General features: G+C 40.4%; 3 protein-coding genes across 3 annotated transcripts; all 3 read right to left on the bottom strand.

The window, feature by feature from the left end:
- Window positions 1–120: 120 nt before the first annotated feature.
- LOC120440021 (transcription factor 7-like 2) lies at window positions 121–1,065 on the bottom strand. Its single transcript, XM_039611572.1, has 3 exons — window positions 944–1,065; window positions 581–731; window positions 121–427 (listed from the first exon to the last, which is right to left on the bottom strand). Exons 1-3 carry the CDS (start codon window positions 1,063–1,065, stop codon window positions 374–376), a joined length of 327 nt encoding a protein of 108 aa, XP_039467506.1. The 3' UTR covers window positions 121–373.
- Window positions 1,066–1,918: 853 nt separating this feature from the next.
- clcn7 (chloride channel 7) lies at window positions 1,919–16,712 on the bottom strand. The gene is made up of 25 exons (XM_031728533.2): window positions 16,466–16,712; window positions 15,201–15,278; window positions 13,378–13,443; window positions 12,852–12,917; window positions 12,575–12,707; window positions 12,320–12,429; window positions 11,854–11,934; window positions 11,705–11,767; window positions 11,499–11,582; window positions 11,235–11,328; window positions 10,128–10,192; window positions 9,794–9,910; window positions 9,646–9,700; window positions 9,224–9,284; window positions 7,294–7,435; window positions 6,433–6,526; window positions 6,180–6,352; window positions 5,781–5,832; window positions 5,552–5,679; window positions 4,813–4,898; window positions 4,537–4,669; window positions 4,192–4,251; window positions 3,931–4,107; window positions 3,653–3,733; window positions 1,919–3,524 (listed from the first exon to the last, which is right to left on the bottom strand). The coding sequence occupies exons 1-25, from the start codon at window positions 16,577–16,579 to the stop codon at window positions 3,438–3,440; spliced, it is 2,400 nt and encodes a 799-aa protein (XP_031584393.1). The 5' UTR covers window positions 16,580–16,712; the 3' UTR covers window positions 1,919–3,437.
- An 816-nt stretch (window positions 16,713–17,528) lies between these two features.
- Window positions 17,529–21,767, bottom strand: LOC120439980 (pentraxin-4). The gene is made up of 4 exons (XM_039611523.1): window positions 21,638–21,767; window positions 20,379–20,557; window positions 19,124–20,145; window positions 17,529–18,834 (listed from the first exon to the last, which is right to left on the bottom strand). Exons 1-4 carry the CDS (start codon window positions 21,761–21,763, stop codon window positions 18,152–18,154), a joined length of 2,010 nt encoding a protein of 669 aa, XP_039467457.1. The 5' UTR covers window positions 21,764–21,767; the 3' UTR covers window positions 17,529–18,151.
- Window positions 21,768–22,127: the final 360 nt, after the last annotated feature.

Genomic DNA, 22,127 nt, shown 5'->3' with positions numbered 1-22,127 from the left:
AGAAGCCTCTTTTGTTGTTTTTTATTTATTTACAGAAATGATAACACAGTTATCACAGTTAAAGGTCAGTTAAATCAAAATATAAATTTATAAATTTAACTGACTCCGCAGAAGAGAGATCTGAATGACGAGAAGAGGGCTGCTGAGACTGTGGAGTAACAGGGAGGAGATCAAGACGTTCAAGCATTTATAGAGGATCTTCTTTAACGTCCCTGAAGAGGGAGGCCTCTGTCTGGAGAGCAATGGGTGCAGCAGAGGAGGCCAATAATGCAGATGAATCATTGAGAAGAAGGGTTGGTCTGATTTTCTTGAAGACCAGTGCAGGGATTACCTGGCGAGAGGAATGATGCTGAGGCTGTGTGGGGAGACGGCTTCACACTGATTCAGAAAAATATATTTTCTGCTCCTTCTTTGAGAGCGACTTCCACTGTGGACAGAAGATCACAAGAAGACACTGTCAGCTTGTATAAATACACAGCCACACTGCTACTACACATAACTACAGGACAGCTGGTACACATGCACAAACAAGAGCATAGAACATTAACAGATGCATAAATATATTCAGAGTTACACTTACTCTCTCTCCCACAGCTGCATTCACAGCTGCACTGTCACTGATATTTAGCTGTGCTTTGACCTTTGGCCTCTGCTCTTTAAGGTACAGCATGAAGGCATTTGGGGGCTTCTTAATGTAAGCCTGGTCTTTACCCTGTTTGGTTTGATGCTTTCTGTTTCAACAGGAATAAAACCCAGAGTGAGAGCACGTGTTACCACTGTGTACAACTGTGAGGAAAGTACTTTAAAAACATGAGTAACGCTGTGAAACTGAATGTAAGCGACACACCATTAAAGGAGGCTGATTACAATAATTCACACACACATCTGCAGATGAATGACAGATACCTGCAGATCAGTGAGAAAACACAGCAGAGAAACTTACTTTGGAGCGCAGCTGTGGGGTGGAGGAGCTGGAAGAACAGTTGCTGTTGTTGTTGCTGGGATGTTGTTTACAGGCAACTGATACAGTAGATTGTGTGGAGAGAGGAGAAGGACAAAATCCATAATACTGACACTTAGTCCAGCATTTTAAAGACTAATAATGATAAACAGCACAGAAACATGTAAACAAAACTGTTTTCTTTCATTAGCCTGAAGCATCCAACAGGTTTAAGCACCTTTATCACTACAAGTCTAATGACACCTGTCACTACCTCTGAGTGTCTCATCTGTCCTTGGCTATCTGTGCCTGGCTGACCGCACATGTGAGATGGCAGTGTGATGATGTGAGTAACCATATGTGGAGGTTGGTGCTCAGACAGAGGAGCAGCAGATCCCAGGAGGGTGTAGGTAACAGATCCTCCACTCTGTCTGCTGCTGGGTGAGGCGGGGCAGTTGGTCCAGCAAGGAAAGCAGGAGGAGGAGGTGGAGGTGGGAAAAAGGGAGCGGGAGGGTTGGATGTTTCATCCAAAATATTAACGAACACATTTTCAAGAGCGCGAGGAACCCCTTCTTACTTCATTCTTTCCCAAATACGATCCAGCTCTTCCCTGATGTCTATTTTTGGGACAGAGGGTTTATGTGCTGCTGTTCTGCATCTGGGATCCTGTGACAAACATTCATAGAAATTCGATCCTCTTAGACTGGGACTGACATCTTATATCATACAGAACTAAACTAAGGACAAGTACTTTGTGCAAACAGTTGAATAGTAATTACTACCAGTCACTGCAATGAAAGTACAGATGCCCAACAATGATTATTTGCACTAATTATTAAATGGCATCTTTTGGACCAATTAATTGAAGTTAAGTAATTTCCCACGGCACATCAGTGTACCACGGGACAGTAGCTGAAAACCACTGGTCTAAGGAGCTTGAAAAGAAAAGCGTCTGGACTCATTCTCAAATGTACGAAAGAGTTGTATGATAATAGTTAAAATTTTATTCATTCACAAAAAGGTTTATCCAGTGGTTATAAAATAGAACATTTTCATGTTTACATCTGGAAGGGTAAAAACAATAAGAGCCCAAAGAAATCGATAACACTGCTGACTGAAATGTTAGAAATACAAACAGACACAATTACAATCAATAGGAAAACTGTGTTGTCAGGGTAGCAAAGATATGTGGCACACTATTGTTTACATTCATAGAGAGCTCCAATAGGGACACTCGTGGGAACAAAGTCTTCAGTAGCAGGTCAAAGTGCAAACCTTCAGAGGTGGAAAAAGTACCTTTGAGTACCAATCTAAGTAGTACAATAAATAACAGCAGTCTTTCAGTGCAAAACTACACAAGCACAGATATCATTGCAAACCTTCAGTGGTCGGTAACTGTGCTTTACCAGCTCTTGAACACGACAACTCAAAATCAGTTTCAAAGCAAAACGCTTCAAAGCATCTTGTAGCTCAGCAGCAGGAATATAAAACACCCGTCTAACCCAATCTGAAGCAAGTCACCACCCTGTACACCTGCATTTCCACAGCATCCAGCTACACCACCTCATGAAGGAACTAACATTTAACAGTTTATGAAAGTAGGGAGGCAGAATGGGACTGACAACAGTAGAAATGCACTAGGAAGATCCTTTGGGAGCTGATGGTTGGGGAATGGGTCCTCAGGGGTGATCCGATGCGTTCCATGGATCCTTGACTGGATTAAAAACTTGGAAATTTGGAGGCTGGGTCAACACCTCGGGTTATTTATCATGCTGCTCATGAGTATTTTTTCCATGTAGTCGGGGTCTGTTACAATGAGGGGGTGTGCTCAGTCTGCAACAGTGTTTGGGTAGGTGGTCCGTGTCAAGATTACTTCTGCATAAAACCCAGGATCCAAGGTTTCCCAGCACAACGCTGCTGAGATGAGTGATTCACTTCATCCATCACCGATTTAAATATTAACAAAAATTAAACAGCTTTGTTTAGAATATAAGCAATTTGACTTTCATTCTAACTGATCCAGTCCAACTTTATTTGGGGCCACAGACGTGTGTGTGTGTGTGTGTGTGTGTGTGTGTGTGTGTGTGTGTGTGTGTGTGTGTGTGTGTGTGTGTGTGTGTGTGTGTGTAAAACTCTGTAAAAGTGTGTGGAAAAACAACTAAACAACCAAACAAATAAGAACAAAGACAAGAAAGTCAAGCATCATTTGTTGCCTCAGCGCAAAAATCTGGTGAATAATTAAATAAAATACAGTTTCTGGAATTATCCTGGAAATACTATTCATCTGAATCCTTTAGAAGCAAATGCCGACATTCAGCATTAACAGAGGAGTGGATGTTTTCTAGAATTCTTCAAAAAAAAAAAAAAAAAAAAAAAAAAAAAAAAGAGAGAGACAGATCTTTAGCCCTTGAAGGCGTCCTTCTGGGCTGCCAAACTGATGGTCAACAGCTTCTGAGGCAACATGTGGTCAGTCTATGGGCGTGTGTATGTGGGTACACTATGTCTGGGCAAGCTGCAGCTCCTCCAGCCCATGTTTGCCCAGATGATATCTGGCCAAGTCCTTCCTTGTCACCAGTCCAATCACCTGCAGGAGGTCACAAACCAAAGAAAAAAACACAATAAAACTAATCATAGCAACATAAATGTGAAGCATGTGGGGAAATACAACCAAACAAAACTCCTTTACACAGAAACATAAACACACAGTCTTACCCTGTTCTCATCATCTACCACCACCAGGTGTCTCAGTCCTAGTGCTCTGAACAGCTTAAACACGCGAGGGAGTGATGTATCCTGCAGAAAGAACACTTTGTTAAAGTTTGACTTCATTCAAACAAAACGTCAAAAACAATCCTGAAAAGCATTTTAATGAAAGAATGAAAAGAAAAACTATAAACCCACAAATTTAACATTTTGCAGCTGCAGTCTCAACTTACAAGTCTAACAAAATCTGGTGGTGACTGCACAACTGCAGTTACTGCATCTGTTACCTGTGGTACAGTGTAAGGTGTTGCATTCATAAACTCAGTGAGGTCCATCATGCATTCTCTCTCATCCTGGGAGACGTGGATGCTTTGAATTGGGGGAAAGCGGGGGTAGGCGTCCCTGAAGTCTTTCAGCTGGAGCTTCCTCTGAGACAGCCGGGACCGGGCCAACTCCACAAACACCTGGCAGGAGAGAAGACGGTGCAAACCGGCTTAACTGCAATCGGGTTCTACAGGCTCTCAATCAGATCTCAGATCAGCTGTTACCTTGTGCTTGAGAAGAACAATCAGCTGAGAGCGCAGGATGAGACCGCAGAGTTTTGCTGGCTGAGTGAAGAGGAAGGTGCAACATGTCTCACATTTTTCTGGTGCTTCAACTCCAATCTACTCGTCAAGTATCTTATGTACTAAAAATTTCTTTGCTAAAGTGGTGCTAAAAATTGACACAAAGAGACACAAAAACAACGCTTTCCACAGATTTTGCTACAAACACCTTAACATGACTTTTGTTAGGAAACAAAACAAACAAAAACAAACTACTTAGCAGCAAGCAACCCTTTAACACCTCAAACACAAACTTTCAACAGAAAAAAACCCCATTCAAACAGTTACCTCATCACTATCCAAAACCTGCACGACAACAGGGAAGCCGTTGTGATTTGTTGATGTGTTGCTAAGGACGTCCACGATTGTTCCCACCTTCTCTATCCGGTTGAAGCAGGTGACTGGAGAACTCATCACCTCTCTGGATTGTGAATGGTGTGCAGTTGGAGGTGACAGCGAGGAGGACAATGGTCATAAGAAGGTAAACAACAAGAGTACAAATACTGATTAGAAAATAAAAGAAACAGTGAGAAAAACAAACACAAGTTCATCCATCCATCCTACCTGGCAGTCAGCCAGTGGGAGGTGGCGGGAGCCTCCCAGTGCAGGAAGGGAACACTCTGCAGCTTGATGTGAATGTCGTATAAACCCTAAAGCAGGAAAGTAAGAGTGGTTAGAGATGCTGTCTGTGCCTTACTTTCCTATCATAAACTGTACACAGTAGATCCAAGTGCAATTTCACCAGCAACGACAACATCCTCAATTTGATCAGCAAGATTTCTTGAAAGATTACAGTGGATGGACTCTCTAAGCCTGAGACTGAGGTTTTGTGGAAGGCCTCAGTGAGGACTTCCATGCCAGCCAAACCCCCGGGTACAAATGAGTAGTGTGAGAACTGAGAAAAGAGGGGGGAGGGTTGGGCACGAAAATGAGAACAAAAAGCCTACAGTGCAGGAAGCCAATGTATAGGTATGGAACCAGAAGGTAAGTGTCTGAGGCGTGGTCGTGACATTCAGATAAATCTCCAATTATTCCAGCAGGTTAGGACAAAGTGTCTGCTGTCAGACAAACAAAATAAACTTTATTTTTTTATCTCCTCTCAACAGAAAAGAAAAATATAGAGGTTTACAAAAGACTGATGTATTAAATTAAATGGAAATTTACACCAAATGCATTTACTAAGCACTTTCATTCAGATAAAATGCAGTAGCATTTATTATGCTGGGATCTGATCACCCTACACTGGACTAACTTCGGCAGTGTGAAGTCAGGAGTAGGTTGTTGTGTCTGTGTCTTCACTCACCTCCTGAAAGTAGTCTCCCACTATTTTGGCAGTCATGAGAACGAGCATGATGGGAAGGCCGTACGTGACGTTTCCTGTTGCCTCCACCATGATGACAGTCAAACTGAGAGTCATTCTCACAATGCCACCTGCAGATAGGAGAAAGTATGCAGCATATTGTAGTAAAAGTTGAAATATTTACAACACTATACATAAAATTGCATTTTTTTTGTAAGTGACAGTTACTCACCTAACTGCGCTGCAGCTCCAATCAAAGCATATTTACCAGGATCAGCCCAAATCTATGAAAACACATGCAGCAAAGTCTTTAACACATGTTATCTGGCATATAAGCTTATTATAACAGTAATCTAGGCAAATTAATAAAAATATGCATTTCACATGTTTCAGATAACACCTATTTCCCTATCCTATATGTTTAATAACACAATAATGCTAGCAAGTTTAGAAGTAAGGTTTGTGAAGTGGCTAAAAGTTCTCTTTTTTTAAAAATACAGACTATTTTCTTCCACTGCTTTGCTAATACTGTCAATGATACTGGTCATGTTAACTTGCTGGGTCAGTTCCATTAAATGTAGCTAGTTTTCCAAACGGGAACTAAAAAAATGTCACTGTGAGGAGCACCAACCGGGCTAGTGGGAGTGAAAGAGGCAAGCAGTATCCCACACAGCCTCCCCCAAGCTGCTCCTATTAGAAGAGACGGGATGAAGACACCAGCAGACACAGCCAGGCCGTAGGTCCAACACGCCAGGAAGAAATAGGTCAGAGTAAACAAACCCAGCGTCAGAGGGTTGTAACTTCCTTTAAAACACAAACAAAGAAAGTAATTAGTGAGATTGTAATGGTTCAATCAAAGTCACTACAATAGTGCACCATTTTACCTGGCTGATTGTGGAAAAGACTACGAACGCTTCTCTCAGGAGTGTTAAAAAATGCTGTAGCCATGGAATTATACTCCCCATCTGCACAAAACAACTAAACAGAGACAGAAAAATGATGCGTGGCACAAAATACTCAGAGTGCAGCGAATGCAGGGCTTTAGACAGAAACAGATAAACGAAAAACTGCTTATTACATCTGATTTTATTAGGAATGTTGTCCGCAGTGCCTAAATACAAACATGATGTCACAATTTTGCTACACAATCAGAAGTTAAAAAAAAATCTATTAAAGCATAAACTATTATAATAACGTATAACATTTAAATCTAGCATTGCTTCCATCATCTGAGATTATAATCTACAGCTAGTCTTAGTCAGAGTAGTGCACTGATCCAAAACTCTTCTCGGACATTCTGTTTTCTAATTAGCAGAAAACATGGGAATGATTGAATATAAAAGAGACATCTGAATGTCTCAACCAATTTTCATGGTAATACATAAATTCTTAAAATGTTGCACTCTGTGAGAGAAACATCCTGCATCCCCTTAGATCCCTTTAAAGTACCGTTCTTACGCCATGCTGGTAAACTTTATTGAAATGAAACTTTACTGTGAGGTTAAAAAGTAGGAAGTGCCAAGGATCATTATGAGAAGGCTCCTCTACAAATCTGCACGTGCTGGTCTGAATTTGCTTTGTCACACATTTCACCATCTCCCCGTCCATCTTAAAGCTGTAATCCTGCCCGGCTATGCTGTAACACTGTGACCCATGCTTAGATGATGATGCATAATAAAGCTAAATTTAAAAAAAAAAAAGCAGCGAGAGTGTTTTCAGTCAATTGGAAACAAATGTGGGTGTACCTGCAGTGGGTACTCCTCATTGTGCTCGGGCCCCAGAGGCTGACAGTCGTTGGAAAAATAAATCATGGTGAATGACACCGTTGCGGTCACAGCAGCCACCAACAAGGCCTCCATCACTTGCAAACATGGTCGATGCACATACCTAACACACAGACACATTAAATTTAGACATTTTCATGTGCAACGCCACGCCCTAATCTTCTGCTCTGTGCTAAAATGCTGACACATTGCTGATCTCTCAGTCTGGACTTTCCCAAAAGAAAAAAGCAGCTCTTAATATTGCAATAAAAACAGGTGAGAGGGAAACAAAGCTTCTTTGACTTTGTGTCTCTTCAGGCCATGTGACTGGAAATGTCAAGTGTAATTACTGCTCAGAAATGTGACAGAAATACAGACTTCCTTAGACTAAATCATTGTGACTCAGACCAGAGGAGTTATTTTTAGAAACAAGACCATCTAGCCAGGCAAATATTTTATTTTCAAGTTTATCTTTAAGGAAATATTAAAGATAAACTTTGTTTTGTTTTCAGACTGCTTCAATTAAGTCTTTCTTTTTTGTTTGTTTTTTAAAAGGATCCATTAGGCTTATTTGGATGATTAAAAGAGTTGCATATCAAAATTTCCCTCATTTATCTTATACTGGGCCTGTGCAGCTCCTCAGTGCAATCACTGCGTGAAACAAGCTATTAAGCTGTTTTAGCTCCTCACAACAAGTCATCTCTCTTCTTACTGGTTACTCTCGCACACAGAAGGAACAGCAGGTAGGTCGGGTTTCTGTGCTTACAGACAGAGCCGTGTGACTGACATGACCAAATCGGGCATGCCTCCTCTCTCGCTCTCTCTCTTCATACAGACTTTCCACCGTGGAAAGAGTATAAAAATTGCAGACATCAAATAAAATCCTCACACCACCCGTTTCGCATTTCCTGACAATTAATATTGTAAATAAACTGACACTCATTTATTGAAAATCTGGTGTCATGACAGTTGGATTATTTTTAGTGTTTTGATTATGATTGAGAATGAATAAGCATTAGCAAACTATTAGTGACTAATTTATAGCCATTGGAACCAATTAAACTAATACAGTTTACATATTATTATTATGACAAGCACATGCTAGTGCTACAATATTGTTTGGCCCAATGGTGTTGTTGGCAAAGTTAAATACTTATTCACATTGAGAATTTTTTTTATTATTTATTTCAGCAGGTGCATTTGTTTATCCACGTAGCCCATTGCTAGGTGGTTCCGAAGCAATATGATGATAATGTATGATGTACAGTTTAACTGTTGTGGATATAAATGAGATGTTTTTGTCATCAAAATAAAATGACAAAATGTTTTTCTAAGGTGCTACAGGTGCCTCAATGCTAAAAACAGGCCATTTTAGCCTGTGGCTTGGTGGTTGCTGGGCAACACAATGACATCAGAGCTGATATAGATATAGATTTTCAGGTGTCCAAGATCTGCCTGTATGCCAAGTTTAATTCCCCAACTAATCAAGTAGGAGTAGTTGGAAGACAGATAAATAGACACACACACCCAGATTGTGTGTATTATATTAAGATCTGAGTACATTTATGTCAGCCAGCTCCAGAACAGGAAGCCAGAAACACTTCTTAGTACGAGTCGTCTCCCACATTAGTCAGCCTCCCTGTGATCGTACCTGTTCTTATACTGAGGCTATTTTTACACATGTCAATCACGATCTTCCGAGAATCCATTTTAAGTCGTCTCTTGAAAACCTTCTCATCTCACACCCCACCCTGTCTGTGTCAGCCAACATTTTCATGCTCTCCATGTGATGTTTTTGTTGGCAGAATGCACACACATGCTCTTCTTTATTCATAAACCCTTGCTGAAATATTTCCTTTCTGAGTTAATGACAGTTTGGTTTGTATTTGCTTGAGTCCTATCTAAACTTTACCTGATCCTGAAGATAGTCAGCCAATAGTTGATTGAATTAAAGAGCGCTCCCAACAACCCACCTGCACAGGACAGGAACGGAAACAAATTAATGAAATGAATAAACAGGAGCGATAGTGCAAGTTAAATATAACAGAGGTACTGTCATCAGTCTGAGAAAAATGGGTGCTGGACTGATGATCGATTTGCAATATGCAACTCTCAGGAAAAGAAGAAAAGAAAATATTGATCAAAGAGATTGGCAAGATTGGGTGCAAATGAGTGCGACTGATGAGTTGATGCGGAACTGGTAAAGAATTAGACAATGATTCTTATTCCTATTCAGTGTTTTGGGGTCCCTGATTATGCAGTGAACAACTCCTGAGCAGCTGATGAAGAATTGTGCATATTTGTAGAAATTTAAAAAAACTAAATAAACTTTACCTATAGCTCCCATACCCATAAACAAAGGTAACTCGTAGTAGTAATAGGCCACACTCTGAAAAGAGACAAAAGTCAGTGCCTTACATTGACCACAAAAATGAATTAACCTTGAAAAGCACACCGTTTGTGTTTAATGCAAGTCTCTTACATCACTTTCAAAGCGTCCAAAGTTGATGAGACCTGGATTGGAAAGGTCTCCTGGTTTGCCATGATAGATACTAAGGAAGAAGTTCAGTGTGAAGGTGGAGATCATGGAGGCAAAGAACTGCAGAGGAGGAGGGCAAAAATTTACGAGATGTAGGAAATACTAAAACTTATCCACTTGTGTTTTAATCAATCTTTTAGACAACTTTTTAATTTTGTTGTTTAAGCGACAATGACAATAAAGATATTCAGTTCAATTTATAAGGCTTCTGGATGAAATGCTGTTGATTCAACATACTGTGCTCACTAATAGTGGTTAATGCTTTTTCATGACTTACTATTCTCCATGTGAGCATCTGGTTCCAGAAAGAAGCTCCCTCCTCTAGAGAGAACAAAACTCCGCCTGTCGACCACAGAAAGAGAGTTTAAAAACAAACAAGAAGCACTCAGAGAGCGCAAACCTCAGCCGAGGCAGTATTTACCAGAATAGCATTAAATTTTTATATATATTCAATGGTTTTTTTTTTCCTTTTTAGACTGAAAAAGTCATTTGACAAAACACACTTGTGTGCAGACCAAAACAACCACACAGAGAGCCTTTGGAGGAGGTAGTGTCAGTATGGTTCCAAACAAACTCCAGTGCTGTTTGTTTATGGTGTGAACATGATCCAACCCTAATCCAAACCAACTACCGGGTGTATGTTAAAGTTTGAGCTTAAAATGTCCACGTGTGGTTTATATTCTCAACACAAAAAAAGGTGCTATAGATATGCAAACGTCTGTATGGGTTAACTATTAGCTGTGAAATAAACATAAATTACTTTGCTTTCTCACACAGCACCTTCATCCTGTATTTAATTTTTATTGCTCCTGCCACAAACACATCTGGCAGATGAGTAGACTGAACATTCTCATGTGGTTTCTAGTGACACATTTAGGTTCACTTGGATTTTTCTGTGTGAAAACAAACCAAACCACAGGGTTAAACTACAAATTTTTACTCAGCTGATTCGGACCAGAGTAAACAAACTACAGGTCCCTTAAACTAATCCAGAGTTAGCAAGCGTGATCACATGACTGCCTCCTTGCAGTTTGATGAGCCAAGTTTCACATAAACTAAACAGCACTCTTCACATGATAATGGCAACAGTCTACAGACTGAGACATGGTTTGTTTTAATTCTTGTGAGAAACGGTTCTGCAAAAACAAAGCCTCAACATGCACAAAGCAGCTTTATAATCACAGCAGGCAGTTATCAACAGACTAATAAGAGTATGTCAGAGGGTTTCTGTAGATCCCAGTGCATCAAATTTAAGACTTCTAAAGATCTTGTTATGCATATTATTATTTTTTGGTTGCTTTTAGTGTGGGCATATATAACCATACTGTTGTAGAGCTTAAATCAGCTAAACTTCACACAGCAAAAGCAGATTATGTGTTTTTACCAACTGGTGCCCCAAAAGCAGCAGAAACTCCAGCAGCAGCTCCAGCAGAAACAAAGTCCCTCTTTTCTGTGTCTCTCCGGAAGTATTCAAACATCTACACAAACACACATATATTTTATATTATTAACCACTCCTATTGTCAAACACACACAAACTTAGTATATTAGGATATATGGAGTTTGTCACAATGTCAATCGATGTGACACACTGAATATACTGTGACCGACAAGCATGTTAGTGTTCGGGATCTCAACACAGTCTTACCTTGAAGTCCCGTTTTAAGGAGGTGCTTCTGCCCTGTGAGACTCCCGCAGCTACAACAGCACCAGAGTGAATCATGGGACCTTCCTGAGGATCGTGGGCAAACAAGAGGACAGCTTTAAAAAAAAATGTGTTTCAAATGTGCTCAGAACACAGCTTGAGTTTATGTTTACAAATAGATGAAGGATTTTAGAGTTGATATCGTTTACCTTTCCAACAGCAAGACCACCAGCTACTGAACAGATAACACCCAACACTTTCACCAACAGCGTCTACGAAGAACAATGGGACATAAAGATGTAAACGTGGATTTAGTGTATCCATTATTCTAATCTACTGTTATTTTACGTGGCCGTACCTTGAGCCGTACTACCCTGGGAATCTTGACTCCATTTAGGTAACATTTTATCTGAGGAATACCACTTCCAGCTGCTATTGGCTACAGGAGAAAGCACAGGAAAAGATACATGTGAAGATTCGTGGTACACAGTGCCTCATCACATGCTAATAAACCGCACTGTCACAAAAACAGAAACACATTTAGTTTAAATTGCCAGTATTTCACAGAAGGACTCAGACATTGACAGACATGCTATTACTAACCAAAAATCTTCACTTCCACAACCATTTGAATTGTTTGTAGCTAAGGAATATATGTGACAGAGCAAGAAAAAAAGGGGGGGGGGGGAGCCACACTTCCCCAAAACCCATTCTTGCACTTGAGGAATGTTATTATTAAACCACACAAATGGGGAAGAAGTGGTTCCAATTCAAAATTTAGGCTAATCAGGAAAGGTCAAGAACATTTTTGCTTTCTGTCTTACCTCAAAATACGCAACCATGATGCCCCCCACCAGGACGAAGGCACAGTTGAGAACGGCCCAGAGGATGAGAGAAATAGACAGCCCACCCACCTCTGTAAACTTTTCAATGTCTGTGAAGGCTCAGAGTCAAGGAAGTGTCTTTTTTTTCCTGAAATCACTTGAGTGATTTGGAGAAAAATTAAAGTTCCTTAAGGCTTGCATATTGACGTGGTACTAAAAAATAGGACTAAAAAACTGTACAAGTCTAAAGGATACTCTCTTTAATGACTTGATACTTGCACCCAGCCAGTTTCTCCACCATAATGTCTATAAAACAGGCAATGAGACCCGTTAGAATGCCAATCAGACCGCAGATTACCCAACGACTGATCTCCAGACAGCGGAAACCCTAAAAACACAAGATGAGAAGATAAGGAGTGATGCAGGATAAAGCAGCCAGACACAAGACTCGAGACCGAAAGAAAATAATGGAGTTCATACAGAGCCCAGGCGAACTACCATTTCTGCAAAAGATTCCTGGACCACCACTCACCATGTGACTCATTCTTCTCTCCTCTTCAAGAAAGAGCTGATTTTCAATGTTGTCATAATCCAGACTCTACAATGAAACAGACAGATGAATACATTTAATTTCATCAAATACATCTGTAAAAAAAAAAAAAAAAAAAGACAACACAAAAGCTCTTCCTGCTAGGTTCAGAGGCAAATTGTATGATCTATTTAAAGAAACTGACATCCAAAAATCTGACCAATTTCTGTGTGCATTTTTTAGATGGACATACAAAATTTCAAAGACAATACAAAGCATATCTCCTCAAGTACTGACAGTTCCACTTTTCTTAAGAACAGTATAAACAGTTGCATTTTTATAGCTGGCTCAGTTTTTAGTTTCTTCCTTTATTTGCTAAAACTTGGCGATACCCCTGTAAGATGGCAAAAAAGGACATTCTCACTTCTTGTGCATACAGGCTTAAAACATCAAAGTAACCAAGTGTAATCCAACGTATTCAAGACTTATCTGGAAAAACCGGATTCTGATTGGTTAACAGCAGTTTTACCTCATATTTAAGTGACAGCAGCTTCTCGTTGTGTGGGATCTCTTTAGGTCGGCCCCTAATAGGGTCCTGCAGGGGGCGAGGAAAAAAAAGCATTAACACATCACCTCTGACCTCAGTTATGTGGCTGGAAACTATTTTGCTGCTATTAAAATATTTTACATACAGCAGCAGGGAGTGGAAAATGAATCACAAGCATCAGATGCATTTTTCTTACTCAGAAGAAAATTGGGGGACAGGTTTGACAATCAAAAGCTAATTACATAGCTGTACACGTCTTTGGATATCCTCTTTAACAACTCAATCGCAGCCAGTTTCTCCAGAAACTCTACATCATAGCTGTAACCACAAACCCCTCTGAAACACTACAGTGAAACCTACGCCATAACCACACATGCGCTTCTCTACAAATGCAGCTACAATAATAATAATAATCGTAGCATCAATCATAATCTTAGCACCAATACACGAATCACAGATGACAGTAAATTCCTGGAGGATGAATTGCTGAAACTATTTGAATGGAAATGAAAATGAAAGAAATGTTAAAACTTAAGGGACAAATATGTTGTTGATTTTTTTTAAATGACCACAATAAAAAAAAATTTAAAATTTGGACACGACCACAAGGTAATTAACACATATTGTGCACTAGCACAAGCATCAATGCCAGCAATGCTGGAGGCCACTTATGTAGGTTCTGTAGGGTCTGGACCTCTTTAAGTTTCTCGAAGACATTTCTATTGATCACATGATAGCAGGGAGTCTCCATCATTACTTAAAAGTCTAGTCGCTTTTCTTTCCAAGCTCCTTAGATTACCATAGCCTGGATGACTGAGAACCTACACAGATTTTTGGGGGTTTTGTAGTTCTCCCATACACAGTGACCTCCACTGTCACTCCCTTCCCTATTCCAGCCCACTTGTTAGCTAATCAAACTCAGCAGACGCATACATCATCCGCTTCCTGCAGCGACACGACAGGATCTTGTGAGGCTGCACAAGAGCACATCTGCGATGGGTGAAAACCCCTCTCCCTGTCCAAATATAAACACGTAGGCAGGCGGACACATTTGCAGCACCATAAATTACGCTTTAGCTTGCCATCCATCTCTGCAGCATGCAACTAAGTAAAGACTTACTTTCACAGAGCCACAAACAAGCTGGAAATAAAATTTTATTTATCATACTCAAACAAATCAAAAGCATGCAATCACATTCCAGCCAGTAAGCCAATGAAAACATAACTGAATCAGATGGTTTGTGTGAAGAAGCAGAACAGATGGGACATCCTGTCGTGCTAACGGAGCCTCAAGTATCAGTATGTGGTCCTGTTTTTCAGAGTGTATGTATGAGGATTTCTTGTTCTGGTTAAAGTATCCTAAGCCTGGAAAGAATTAGTCAAATAAAATGTAATGAATGAATGTAATAACCATATATTCAAATGCATGGACTTGATCAATTTGCCATTTGCAGTGCTTCACAGTGGAAACCATCAAACAGTTTCCAATCACGTGCCCCTAGTGAGTCAAGCATCACTGGACTATTCTGTCTGGAGAGCGACTAGTTCCTGCGTCAGTTTTCCCAAATCATTCACAGGGAAGCAGCTCAGTCTCAACCTTCAACTTTATCTCGGTCAAGGCATTGGCACAGTAAACAAATATGAGCATATGGCTGAATCGCATTAGTCACAACTGCAGTGATTTGCTGGGGAATGCTGGGAGAGATTATCGTGGTGTAAGAGGCTAAAACAAGAACTGCTAATAAAGGGAAATAGAAGAGAAAAAGACAAAAAGAGAGCAGAGATGTTGGGAGCTCAAACTTTACCTCTTCTGATGTTATATCATCTTCCAAATCCACCGTGCTGAATCTGCCTATCCGAAATACACTGCCTGATCCGGACAGCTAAAGACATCACAGACAGCAACATAAATATATGAATATGGCCATGTGTAGCACTTTTCAGGGTAATATGTTACATTGTTAACTGCTGGTATCCGTTTAAGAAACTAACACAAGAGTCTTCTCCCCTCTACTTGGAGTCTAAAGTCTATTTTTGGACATCTTTTGATGTTGGACTCATATGAAGGGTTATACATGTTGGTAAGATTTTTAAGAGTAAGCAGCTCTACATTGCTCCCTTTATTAAAGAAATGTTTGACTTCAAAACAAACAAAAAGAAAAAAAAAATCTACAACAGAAAATGCACACAAAAAGCATGTTCTTTTCCACAGCTGTACATTTTCTGATGCAAATGAGAAGACATCCTTTTTGGATGCGCATATTTGGAAGTGCATTAACGTGAGACTCCACTTTCATGTTGGTTAATGCCACACAGGCAGAAACGGTAACAGTGAAAAAGGAAGTTGGATTTTCCAGAATATTTCAATATTACTCTGACAGGCAGACGTCTGCAGGTCTTGTAACTGGATCGTGCTGGGATAACCACACTTCCCAAAGCAGTCACAATTACAGTCTGTACCTGTAGCCCAGGTAATCCAATTTGTGCCCATCGCCATCAGGATGTTTTCCAGCGCCAAACAGGTTAGGAAATAATGGAAGTAACAGCGAATGACTAGCTATAATCTGATTATTTTCCAGGAGGACTGAAACAAATTATGAGCATCATGTACTTAATTTGAATAGGCCTAATTCTATTACTTTCGCCCTCTAAACCCAGTCACAAACAAAACTTGTGGTTGCCTTTATTATCCAGAATTGTAAACCAAAACACAGTCGGGATGTTTGGTAGTTTTCTCTTGTTTTTGATGTGTACTCGCCATCTTCGTGAATTCTTGCACACTTCCATCCTTAATTCATTTAACTTTATCCTCAAATACACTCTGGGTCAAGTCATGTTGCTTTTAAACCTGCTGCTATATGAGTAACAGTCACCAGACATCAACAACACCTCAGTTAAAAACTGTGTCTGCGGCCGTGCATTAAAATGATTAAAAGCATTCATAGCCCATGCAGCATTTAAAAACAAGAGTCAACGTAAGCCTAGGATAGCTAATAAAACATGACACAGCATCTTCTTTGGGAAGCAGCAGAGGTAACAGATGTTCAGGTAAATTAGCCACTATGCTAACCTGTCTGGAGGGTTTCGGTATCTCGGTGCCGTTGAGTAACGGTGTCCCCTCCCCGGCCAAACCGGAGTCGTCGCCCCGGCTGGACCACGACACTTTCTTGGTGATGTTAGCCATGGTGGCTCCCCTCTAATTCGCCGAGCTGTCAATAGTTTGCTTCATTAACTTCAGCCGTCGTTGGCTAACAACTGTTATTCTCTCTCAACTCCCCATGATCATTCTTGCAACTCGTGACGCTTTGTAAGGTTCGCGTGCAGGGTCAAAAATAATTCTGGGCCGCGTTGGCTGCTGGGATTTGAAGTTTTTCAGTATTTCAGACTCCAGCAAGCTATCGCAAAATATTATATTATATTATATTATATTATATTATATTATATTATATTATATTATATTATATTATATTATATTATATTATATTATATTATATTATATTATAAACAATAATTAGGTGACTAAAGACTGTATATGCAAGTAAACTGTATTATTTTCATCTGAACTCTAATGCAGCCAGACTTTACCATTTCAGAGGAAATGGGAGTGCGTTTAACTTGTTGCAGCTCCACAGTTTGTTCCCTTTATTTTAAATATATATAATAATAATACCTCTTAGTTAACAAGTCTACAAAGAATGTAGAGGTTATGCCTGTTATTTACACCTGTGCAGTGGTAGAGGAGTAAGATGTAAAAATTGTTCTGAATCAAGAACCAGTTCGAGATTTTTAAATCCTGCATACCTCCAAGCATATCAGTTCCTTTTTATCAATGTTTTCTGCACTACCATTATTTCAAACTTACATGGAATGTAAATAGTTTTGACGAACCTGAAAAACTGTGTCGCTCAAATTTTTTCCACATGGAAAAAAAGGAAAAAAATAAGAAGATTTTAAAAATACATAGAGCTAAAAAGAAATTAATAAGGAATAGGTGGCATAAAAGAATTGCTAATGAAACGGGTATCAGTTTGTGAAATACCATATACTTCATTGTTTGATTTGATTTAGCTATAAAAATGTGACTTGCACTTGCAGAGGGAAAACACTGGATTCATGGAGAGTGGAGAGTTTTTATTCATAAGAACACAACATTATTGACATTCACATAAGCTGCTACAGTTCAGTTTGGTTTATACATTGGCTATTAGAAAAATAGGCAACAAACACAGGAAATAGTAATAAGTAATAATTATATGTGTAGCATGTATCATACTGTGTACAGATTTTAATTTTAGAGTCACGCAGCAAAGGCAGGAGGCGTGAGTAGGCATATAAATTGAGCTAATTTCTTAGTTACAGTCTCTTAGTTAGTTTGCGACACTCGCTATTACAACGCTAGTTTTGAAAGTAGTTTTAACATTAGAATTATGTTATATTTTGTTTCAGTAAGAATACTTTGAAATCTTTATCAAAGCATCCTTTATATTTGTGTAGTTATGATTATTATCACATAGAGTGGATTGTGGCATTCTCCAGCTGTAATGGTCTCAGGCTCGACCTTGCTACAGTGTCCATGAATAATAATACTTCTATAAGCGCTGTAGTTAAAGTAGAAACTGACAGCATGGTAGTGTTTACATTCACAAACCCAAACTTTGCACACAAAAAAAGAAAAAACAAATAAAAAACAAAAACAAAAGCTGGACCTCCAAAGGAATTGCTTAAATGACCACTGCTTTTTTCCTTGATTATATCATCAGCCACAGTACTCTAAACAATCACAGGCCACATGATGCACCGCCCCATGCACCTCCTTTATATCTTCCATCCCAAGCACCACTCCTCTGGGCACGCCTCTTCCTGCCGCTACTCCTTCTACCTCTAATGGGCTAAGCACCCGGTTCCATAACCTGAACCCAGCCATTTGCCCAGCAAAACCCTCTGCAGGATCAAACCCTCCACCAACAGAGTCCTGCTCCTGTCCCAGCACCACAGATCCACCTCCGGGAATCTCCCATCCCTTCCTGAAGTCAGAGCCTGAGGAGGCGAGGAGGTGGTCATTGTAGTGCCAGAATCGACCGTGGATAGAGGACCAAAGGACACAGACATGATGCCAGTGAGCGTCCAGAAGCGCCGACACCTGGAGACGACGATACACGGGGTCTCTAATGACAAAGTCCAGAGAGGGTGAGGAAGAAGGTGAGGATGGGGAAGAGACAGAGAAGGGTATAGACGAAGACGAGGACTTGTGTCCATAGAGAACTAACTGATTGTCACTGTCATCTGTGGCATAGGAGAGCAGTGTGCCAATATGTGGGGTCTCCACACGAAGCCACAGGCACAGAGAGAGTTCAAGAAGAGCTGGTAGACTCAGGGAGAAGGTGACGTAGTTTTCTGCTGAGGCCGAGGGGAACAACACCATGGAGTCCACATTACAAACTGCAGACAGAGAAGGAACATGCATTCAAATTCATCTAAACATGGTGCCGACATGTTCACATGAACAAACTGAACAGTGCATGGAAAAGCTAAAATGTCTTATGAATGCAACATCAAACAGCTAAAACAGTTGCATGAGAGGCAGTATATGGAAGATAAAAGAGGGCTTACGCGAATCTATAAACAGTAAATGTGATGCTTTTCACTCGATGATAACATGATACAATTTTGAAATGTTTCTTTCTTTGACTGTTTTAGTCAGGGGTATCTGAGTAGATACTTTACTTACTGGTTGCATTCCTCTTAGGAATTGGCTGTGTTGGGATCTTGTGCCTGACAGGAATTTGCAGAAATTTGTGGATCACCATGTGCCTTTTGTCCTCCTCTCCTTCATCCCATCCACTAACTCTTGACTTATAGGGCCGTAGAGCCCCCGGACTAGTCCTGTTCTGTATGTCTTCTGGTGTATAATGGGTTGGAACATGGGGCAGCATCCTAAAAGGCTGTTTTGGGTCTTGTAAATGTGGCGTTTCCTGAGGATGTGAATGGGAACGGGATGGTCGCTGTACCTGGGGATCAGTCTGGCCCTGATGATGAGACAGAGCCTGGTGGGTGGTGTTGATGCTGGGGAGAGTTAGTTGATGCTGATGCTGGGAAGGATAGGGCTGTGTCTGTGCCCAAGTTTGGATCTGGGCCTGGGGCTGGAAAGGGTCTGGATGTATTTTAGGATTTTCCTTTTGGACTTGTATCTGTAGATGAGATTCTGGCATCTGAGCTTTTAAATGTTTAGACTGCTTTGCTGCATGGAGTTGGTCTGGCTTAGTTTCATGATCAGTGTCCGTCTGGATTTGGCTGCTTCCTTCCGCTCTGGGTTGGATATGTCCTTCCAGAATCTTTCCACGTTTTCCTCCTCTATTTGTCTGACCTCTTCTGCATGCTTCATTGTATTCCCGAGGTGTGATGTTGGAGCTAACAGGCTCTTCAACCTTCCCTGACCCTGTCATCTTCTGCCTTCCATTCCCTTCTAGCACTTCACTGAGCCGGCCCTCGAGGTGGGCCAAGCGTGTTGCCTGGTTTTTCAGGGATTCCAGCAACCCTTTTAGTCCAATCAGCAACTCATCACGCTGGATTTGAAGAGCAGCCAGTCTCTCCTCTTGACTTCTGAGCTCTAGAGTGAGGTTGAAGAAGTCCTGATCAGGATCGGCTGTTATTTTTTCAGTCTGGTAGCAGTTCTCCCTTAACTTTCTTTCCACTGAAGTCAGGCGACCCATCAGCCGCTTATTCTTCTTCTCAAGCTTCCTGTTCGTCTCTCTGTGGTGACAGTGTGAGCAAATATGTGATTAAGTAATGTGTTCTTGCTTCTCAAATCCAGCTTTTAGTATCAGACTAAGGCCGAACTGCTACATTTTATCATGTATGGCATGTAAATAGCTGAACAACCTGAAAAATTACAGTTTAAAACTAATCTTACTTTTCTTATAGAGGGCCTCAGTGCAGCCCTTCAAATCTTTCTGAACAGAACATTTACCCCTGAGTGCTCTGACCTGAGATCCTCTATCTCCTGTGTCGTGCTGTGCTTTAGGTGTTCCAGGTCCTGTGATACATGGTGGTAATGGTCGTTCAGGGCTTGAACACGCCGCTGTAGTGCCTGCGAGGAACTCCTGTTCTGGTTCAGGGCCAGCATGTTCAAACGGGCTCGAGTCAAAGTCTGGAACTGTTGGAACTATCAGGGAAAAAACGTTTTCATGAATCTTCCTGCAGATGTTTGCTCACTGACTTCAAGGTCAGGAAAATACTGAAAATCTCCAGTAAATACTGAAAAACATGTGTCCCATGACCTTGATGACTGATCATCGGTGCTGCAAGAGATTTTCCATCATTTCAGTGTTTTTACAGCATGACTAATAACATGTATGACAGCAGAAGAGAAACAGTATTGCGAAACAGATATTCAACTTTAATCTTGTAGCTTCACATAAAAAGTAAACAAACTAATAAAAAAGCAAATGTTTGTTTCTTTTTTAACCTTCTCGTGCATTTATTCAACAACATTCACCCCAAACTACTCGCAGCAGATTGCTGCTCGGTCCTGAGATTCATTCTGTTTCTTTCTGTTAAAGGCGAGTTTTTCCTTCCCGCTGTTGCCAAGTTCTTGCACATAAGTGGTCATCTGTGTTATTTTAGGGTCTTTTCATTTGCAGTATACAGTAAAGCACCTTGAGGTGACTGTTGCTGTGATTTGGCGCTATGTGATGAATTGAACAATTAATATAAATGTAGAGGAGAAACCTCATGTGAGGTTGTGAGATCATTTTTACGGATGCTGAGTCATTCCTGTACAAAAATGTCAAATTCTGTGATGATGCTTTTTGATGCTGCAATGAAAGAAATGCCTAAACTAACATGGAAGAACATTTCACAAGTGAGGTGTTATTTTTATTTATTTTTGGTCATATGGCTACAGTCCTAACATTTCAAACCAAACCTTTTTGGATCAGCTGAAAATTATGATGATTTTCAGATTATGTATAGATCTACATCTATGGGCCCGGCTCCTTTACCTTCGCAACTGCCCTGATTCTTTGAAAACAAGAACATTTTTTGGCCATATTGAAATGGTAGCACCACAGTTTTTGTGACTAGTGAACAGGGATGGATTTGAGTTAGCATAGGATATAACTAGCACATAAAAAGTAATTTAAAATAAGCCGCATACATGCAAAGGCAAGTGAAAATGTTAGTTTATGATACCGCAACAACTACTACTGTATATTATTTGCAATATAGCTAATAAGAGACTGACCTGCTCAGTAAGTCGTTGGAGTTTCTGGGAAACTGGATCAAATCCCTCCACCTTTACAGCCTGAAACTGCAGCAGAAGCGTGTAAACCAGGACCTGCATCCAGATGCCCACCACGAAGCTGCCCATGGTGCAGCGCAGTGGAGCAAGGATAGATGCAAGCTGTCGGTCTTTGTCTGGGAGTGTGTAGGTGAAGAAGAGAACGACATAGCTGAAAAGGGTTGGTCTTGAAACACACTATGTGAAAACAACACTTTCCACAAAATCACTGGGGAGCTGGGAGGAAATGCAGATGGCTTCAGCAGGTGCTCTGCTTCTGTCTTTCTCCCTCTTTCACTGTCAAATACAAATTAACAAACACAAAAGAGAAATGAAGTGCCCGCAATAATCGGATACACAATATGTATTAAATGCGGTATTATAAAAGCACATTTATTTTGTTAAAGTGCTGGAAATGGTCATTCAGCTTTGGATAAGAAGTTTAGATTTATTA

This window comes from Oreochromis aureus, linkage group 4 (assembly GCF_013358895.1).
Source record: "Oreochromis aureus strain Israel breed Guangdong linkage group 4, ZZ_aureus, whole genome shotgun sequence".
In the NCBI taxonomy this organism is placed as follows: domain Eukaryota; kingdom Metazoa; phylum Chordata; class Actinopteri; order Cichliformes; family Cichlidae; genus Oreochromis; species Oreochromis aureus.
Note: the sequence above shows the minus strand (reverse complement) of the source record. Positions and strands in the feature narration are given on the sequence as shown.

Excerpts from the sequence above, each read along its gene's own strand:
- LOC120440021 (XM_039611572.1), bottom strand. The coding sequence starts at position 1,065 with ATGGATTTTGTCCTTCTCCTCTCTCCACACAATCTACTGTATCAGTTG. Across the intron at positions 732-943 it reads CCCCACAGCTGCGCTCCAAA|AAAGCATCAAACCAAACAGG; the intron begins GTAAGTTTCTCT and ends CTGTTGAAACAG. Across the intron at positions 428-580 it reads ATGCAGCTGTGGGAGAGAGA|TGGAAGTCGCTCTCAAAGAA; the intron begins GTAAGTGTAACT and ends TTCTGTCCACAG.
- clcn7 (XM_031728533.2), bottom strand. The coding sequence starts at position 16,579 with ATGGCTAACATCACCAAGAAAGTGTCGTGGTCCAGCCGGGGCGACGAC. Across the intron at positions 11,935-12,319 it reads TCATGGTTGCGTATTTTGAG|CCAATAGCAGCTGGAAGTGG; the intron begins GTAAGACAGAAA and ends TTTCTCCTGTAG. Across the intron at positions 4,670-4,812 it reads TCCCACTGGCTGACTGCCAG|AGAGGTGATGAGTTCTCCAG; the intron begins GTAGGATGGATG and ends TTCACAATCCAG.
- LOC120439980 (XM_039611523.1), bottom strand. The coding sequence starts at position 21,763 with ATGGGCAGCTTCGTGGTGGGCATCTGGATGCAGGTCCTGGTTTACACG. Across the intron at positions 20,146-20,378 it reads CAGGAGATAGAGGATCTCAG|AGAGACGAACAGGAAGCTTG; the intron begins GTCAGAGCACTC and ends CTGTCACCACAG. Across the intron at positions 18,835-19,123 it reads TCCTAAGAGGAATGCAACCA|TTTGTAATGTGGACTCCATG; the intron begins GTAAGTAAAGTA and ends CTCTGTCTGCAG.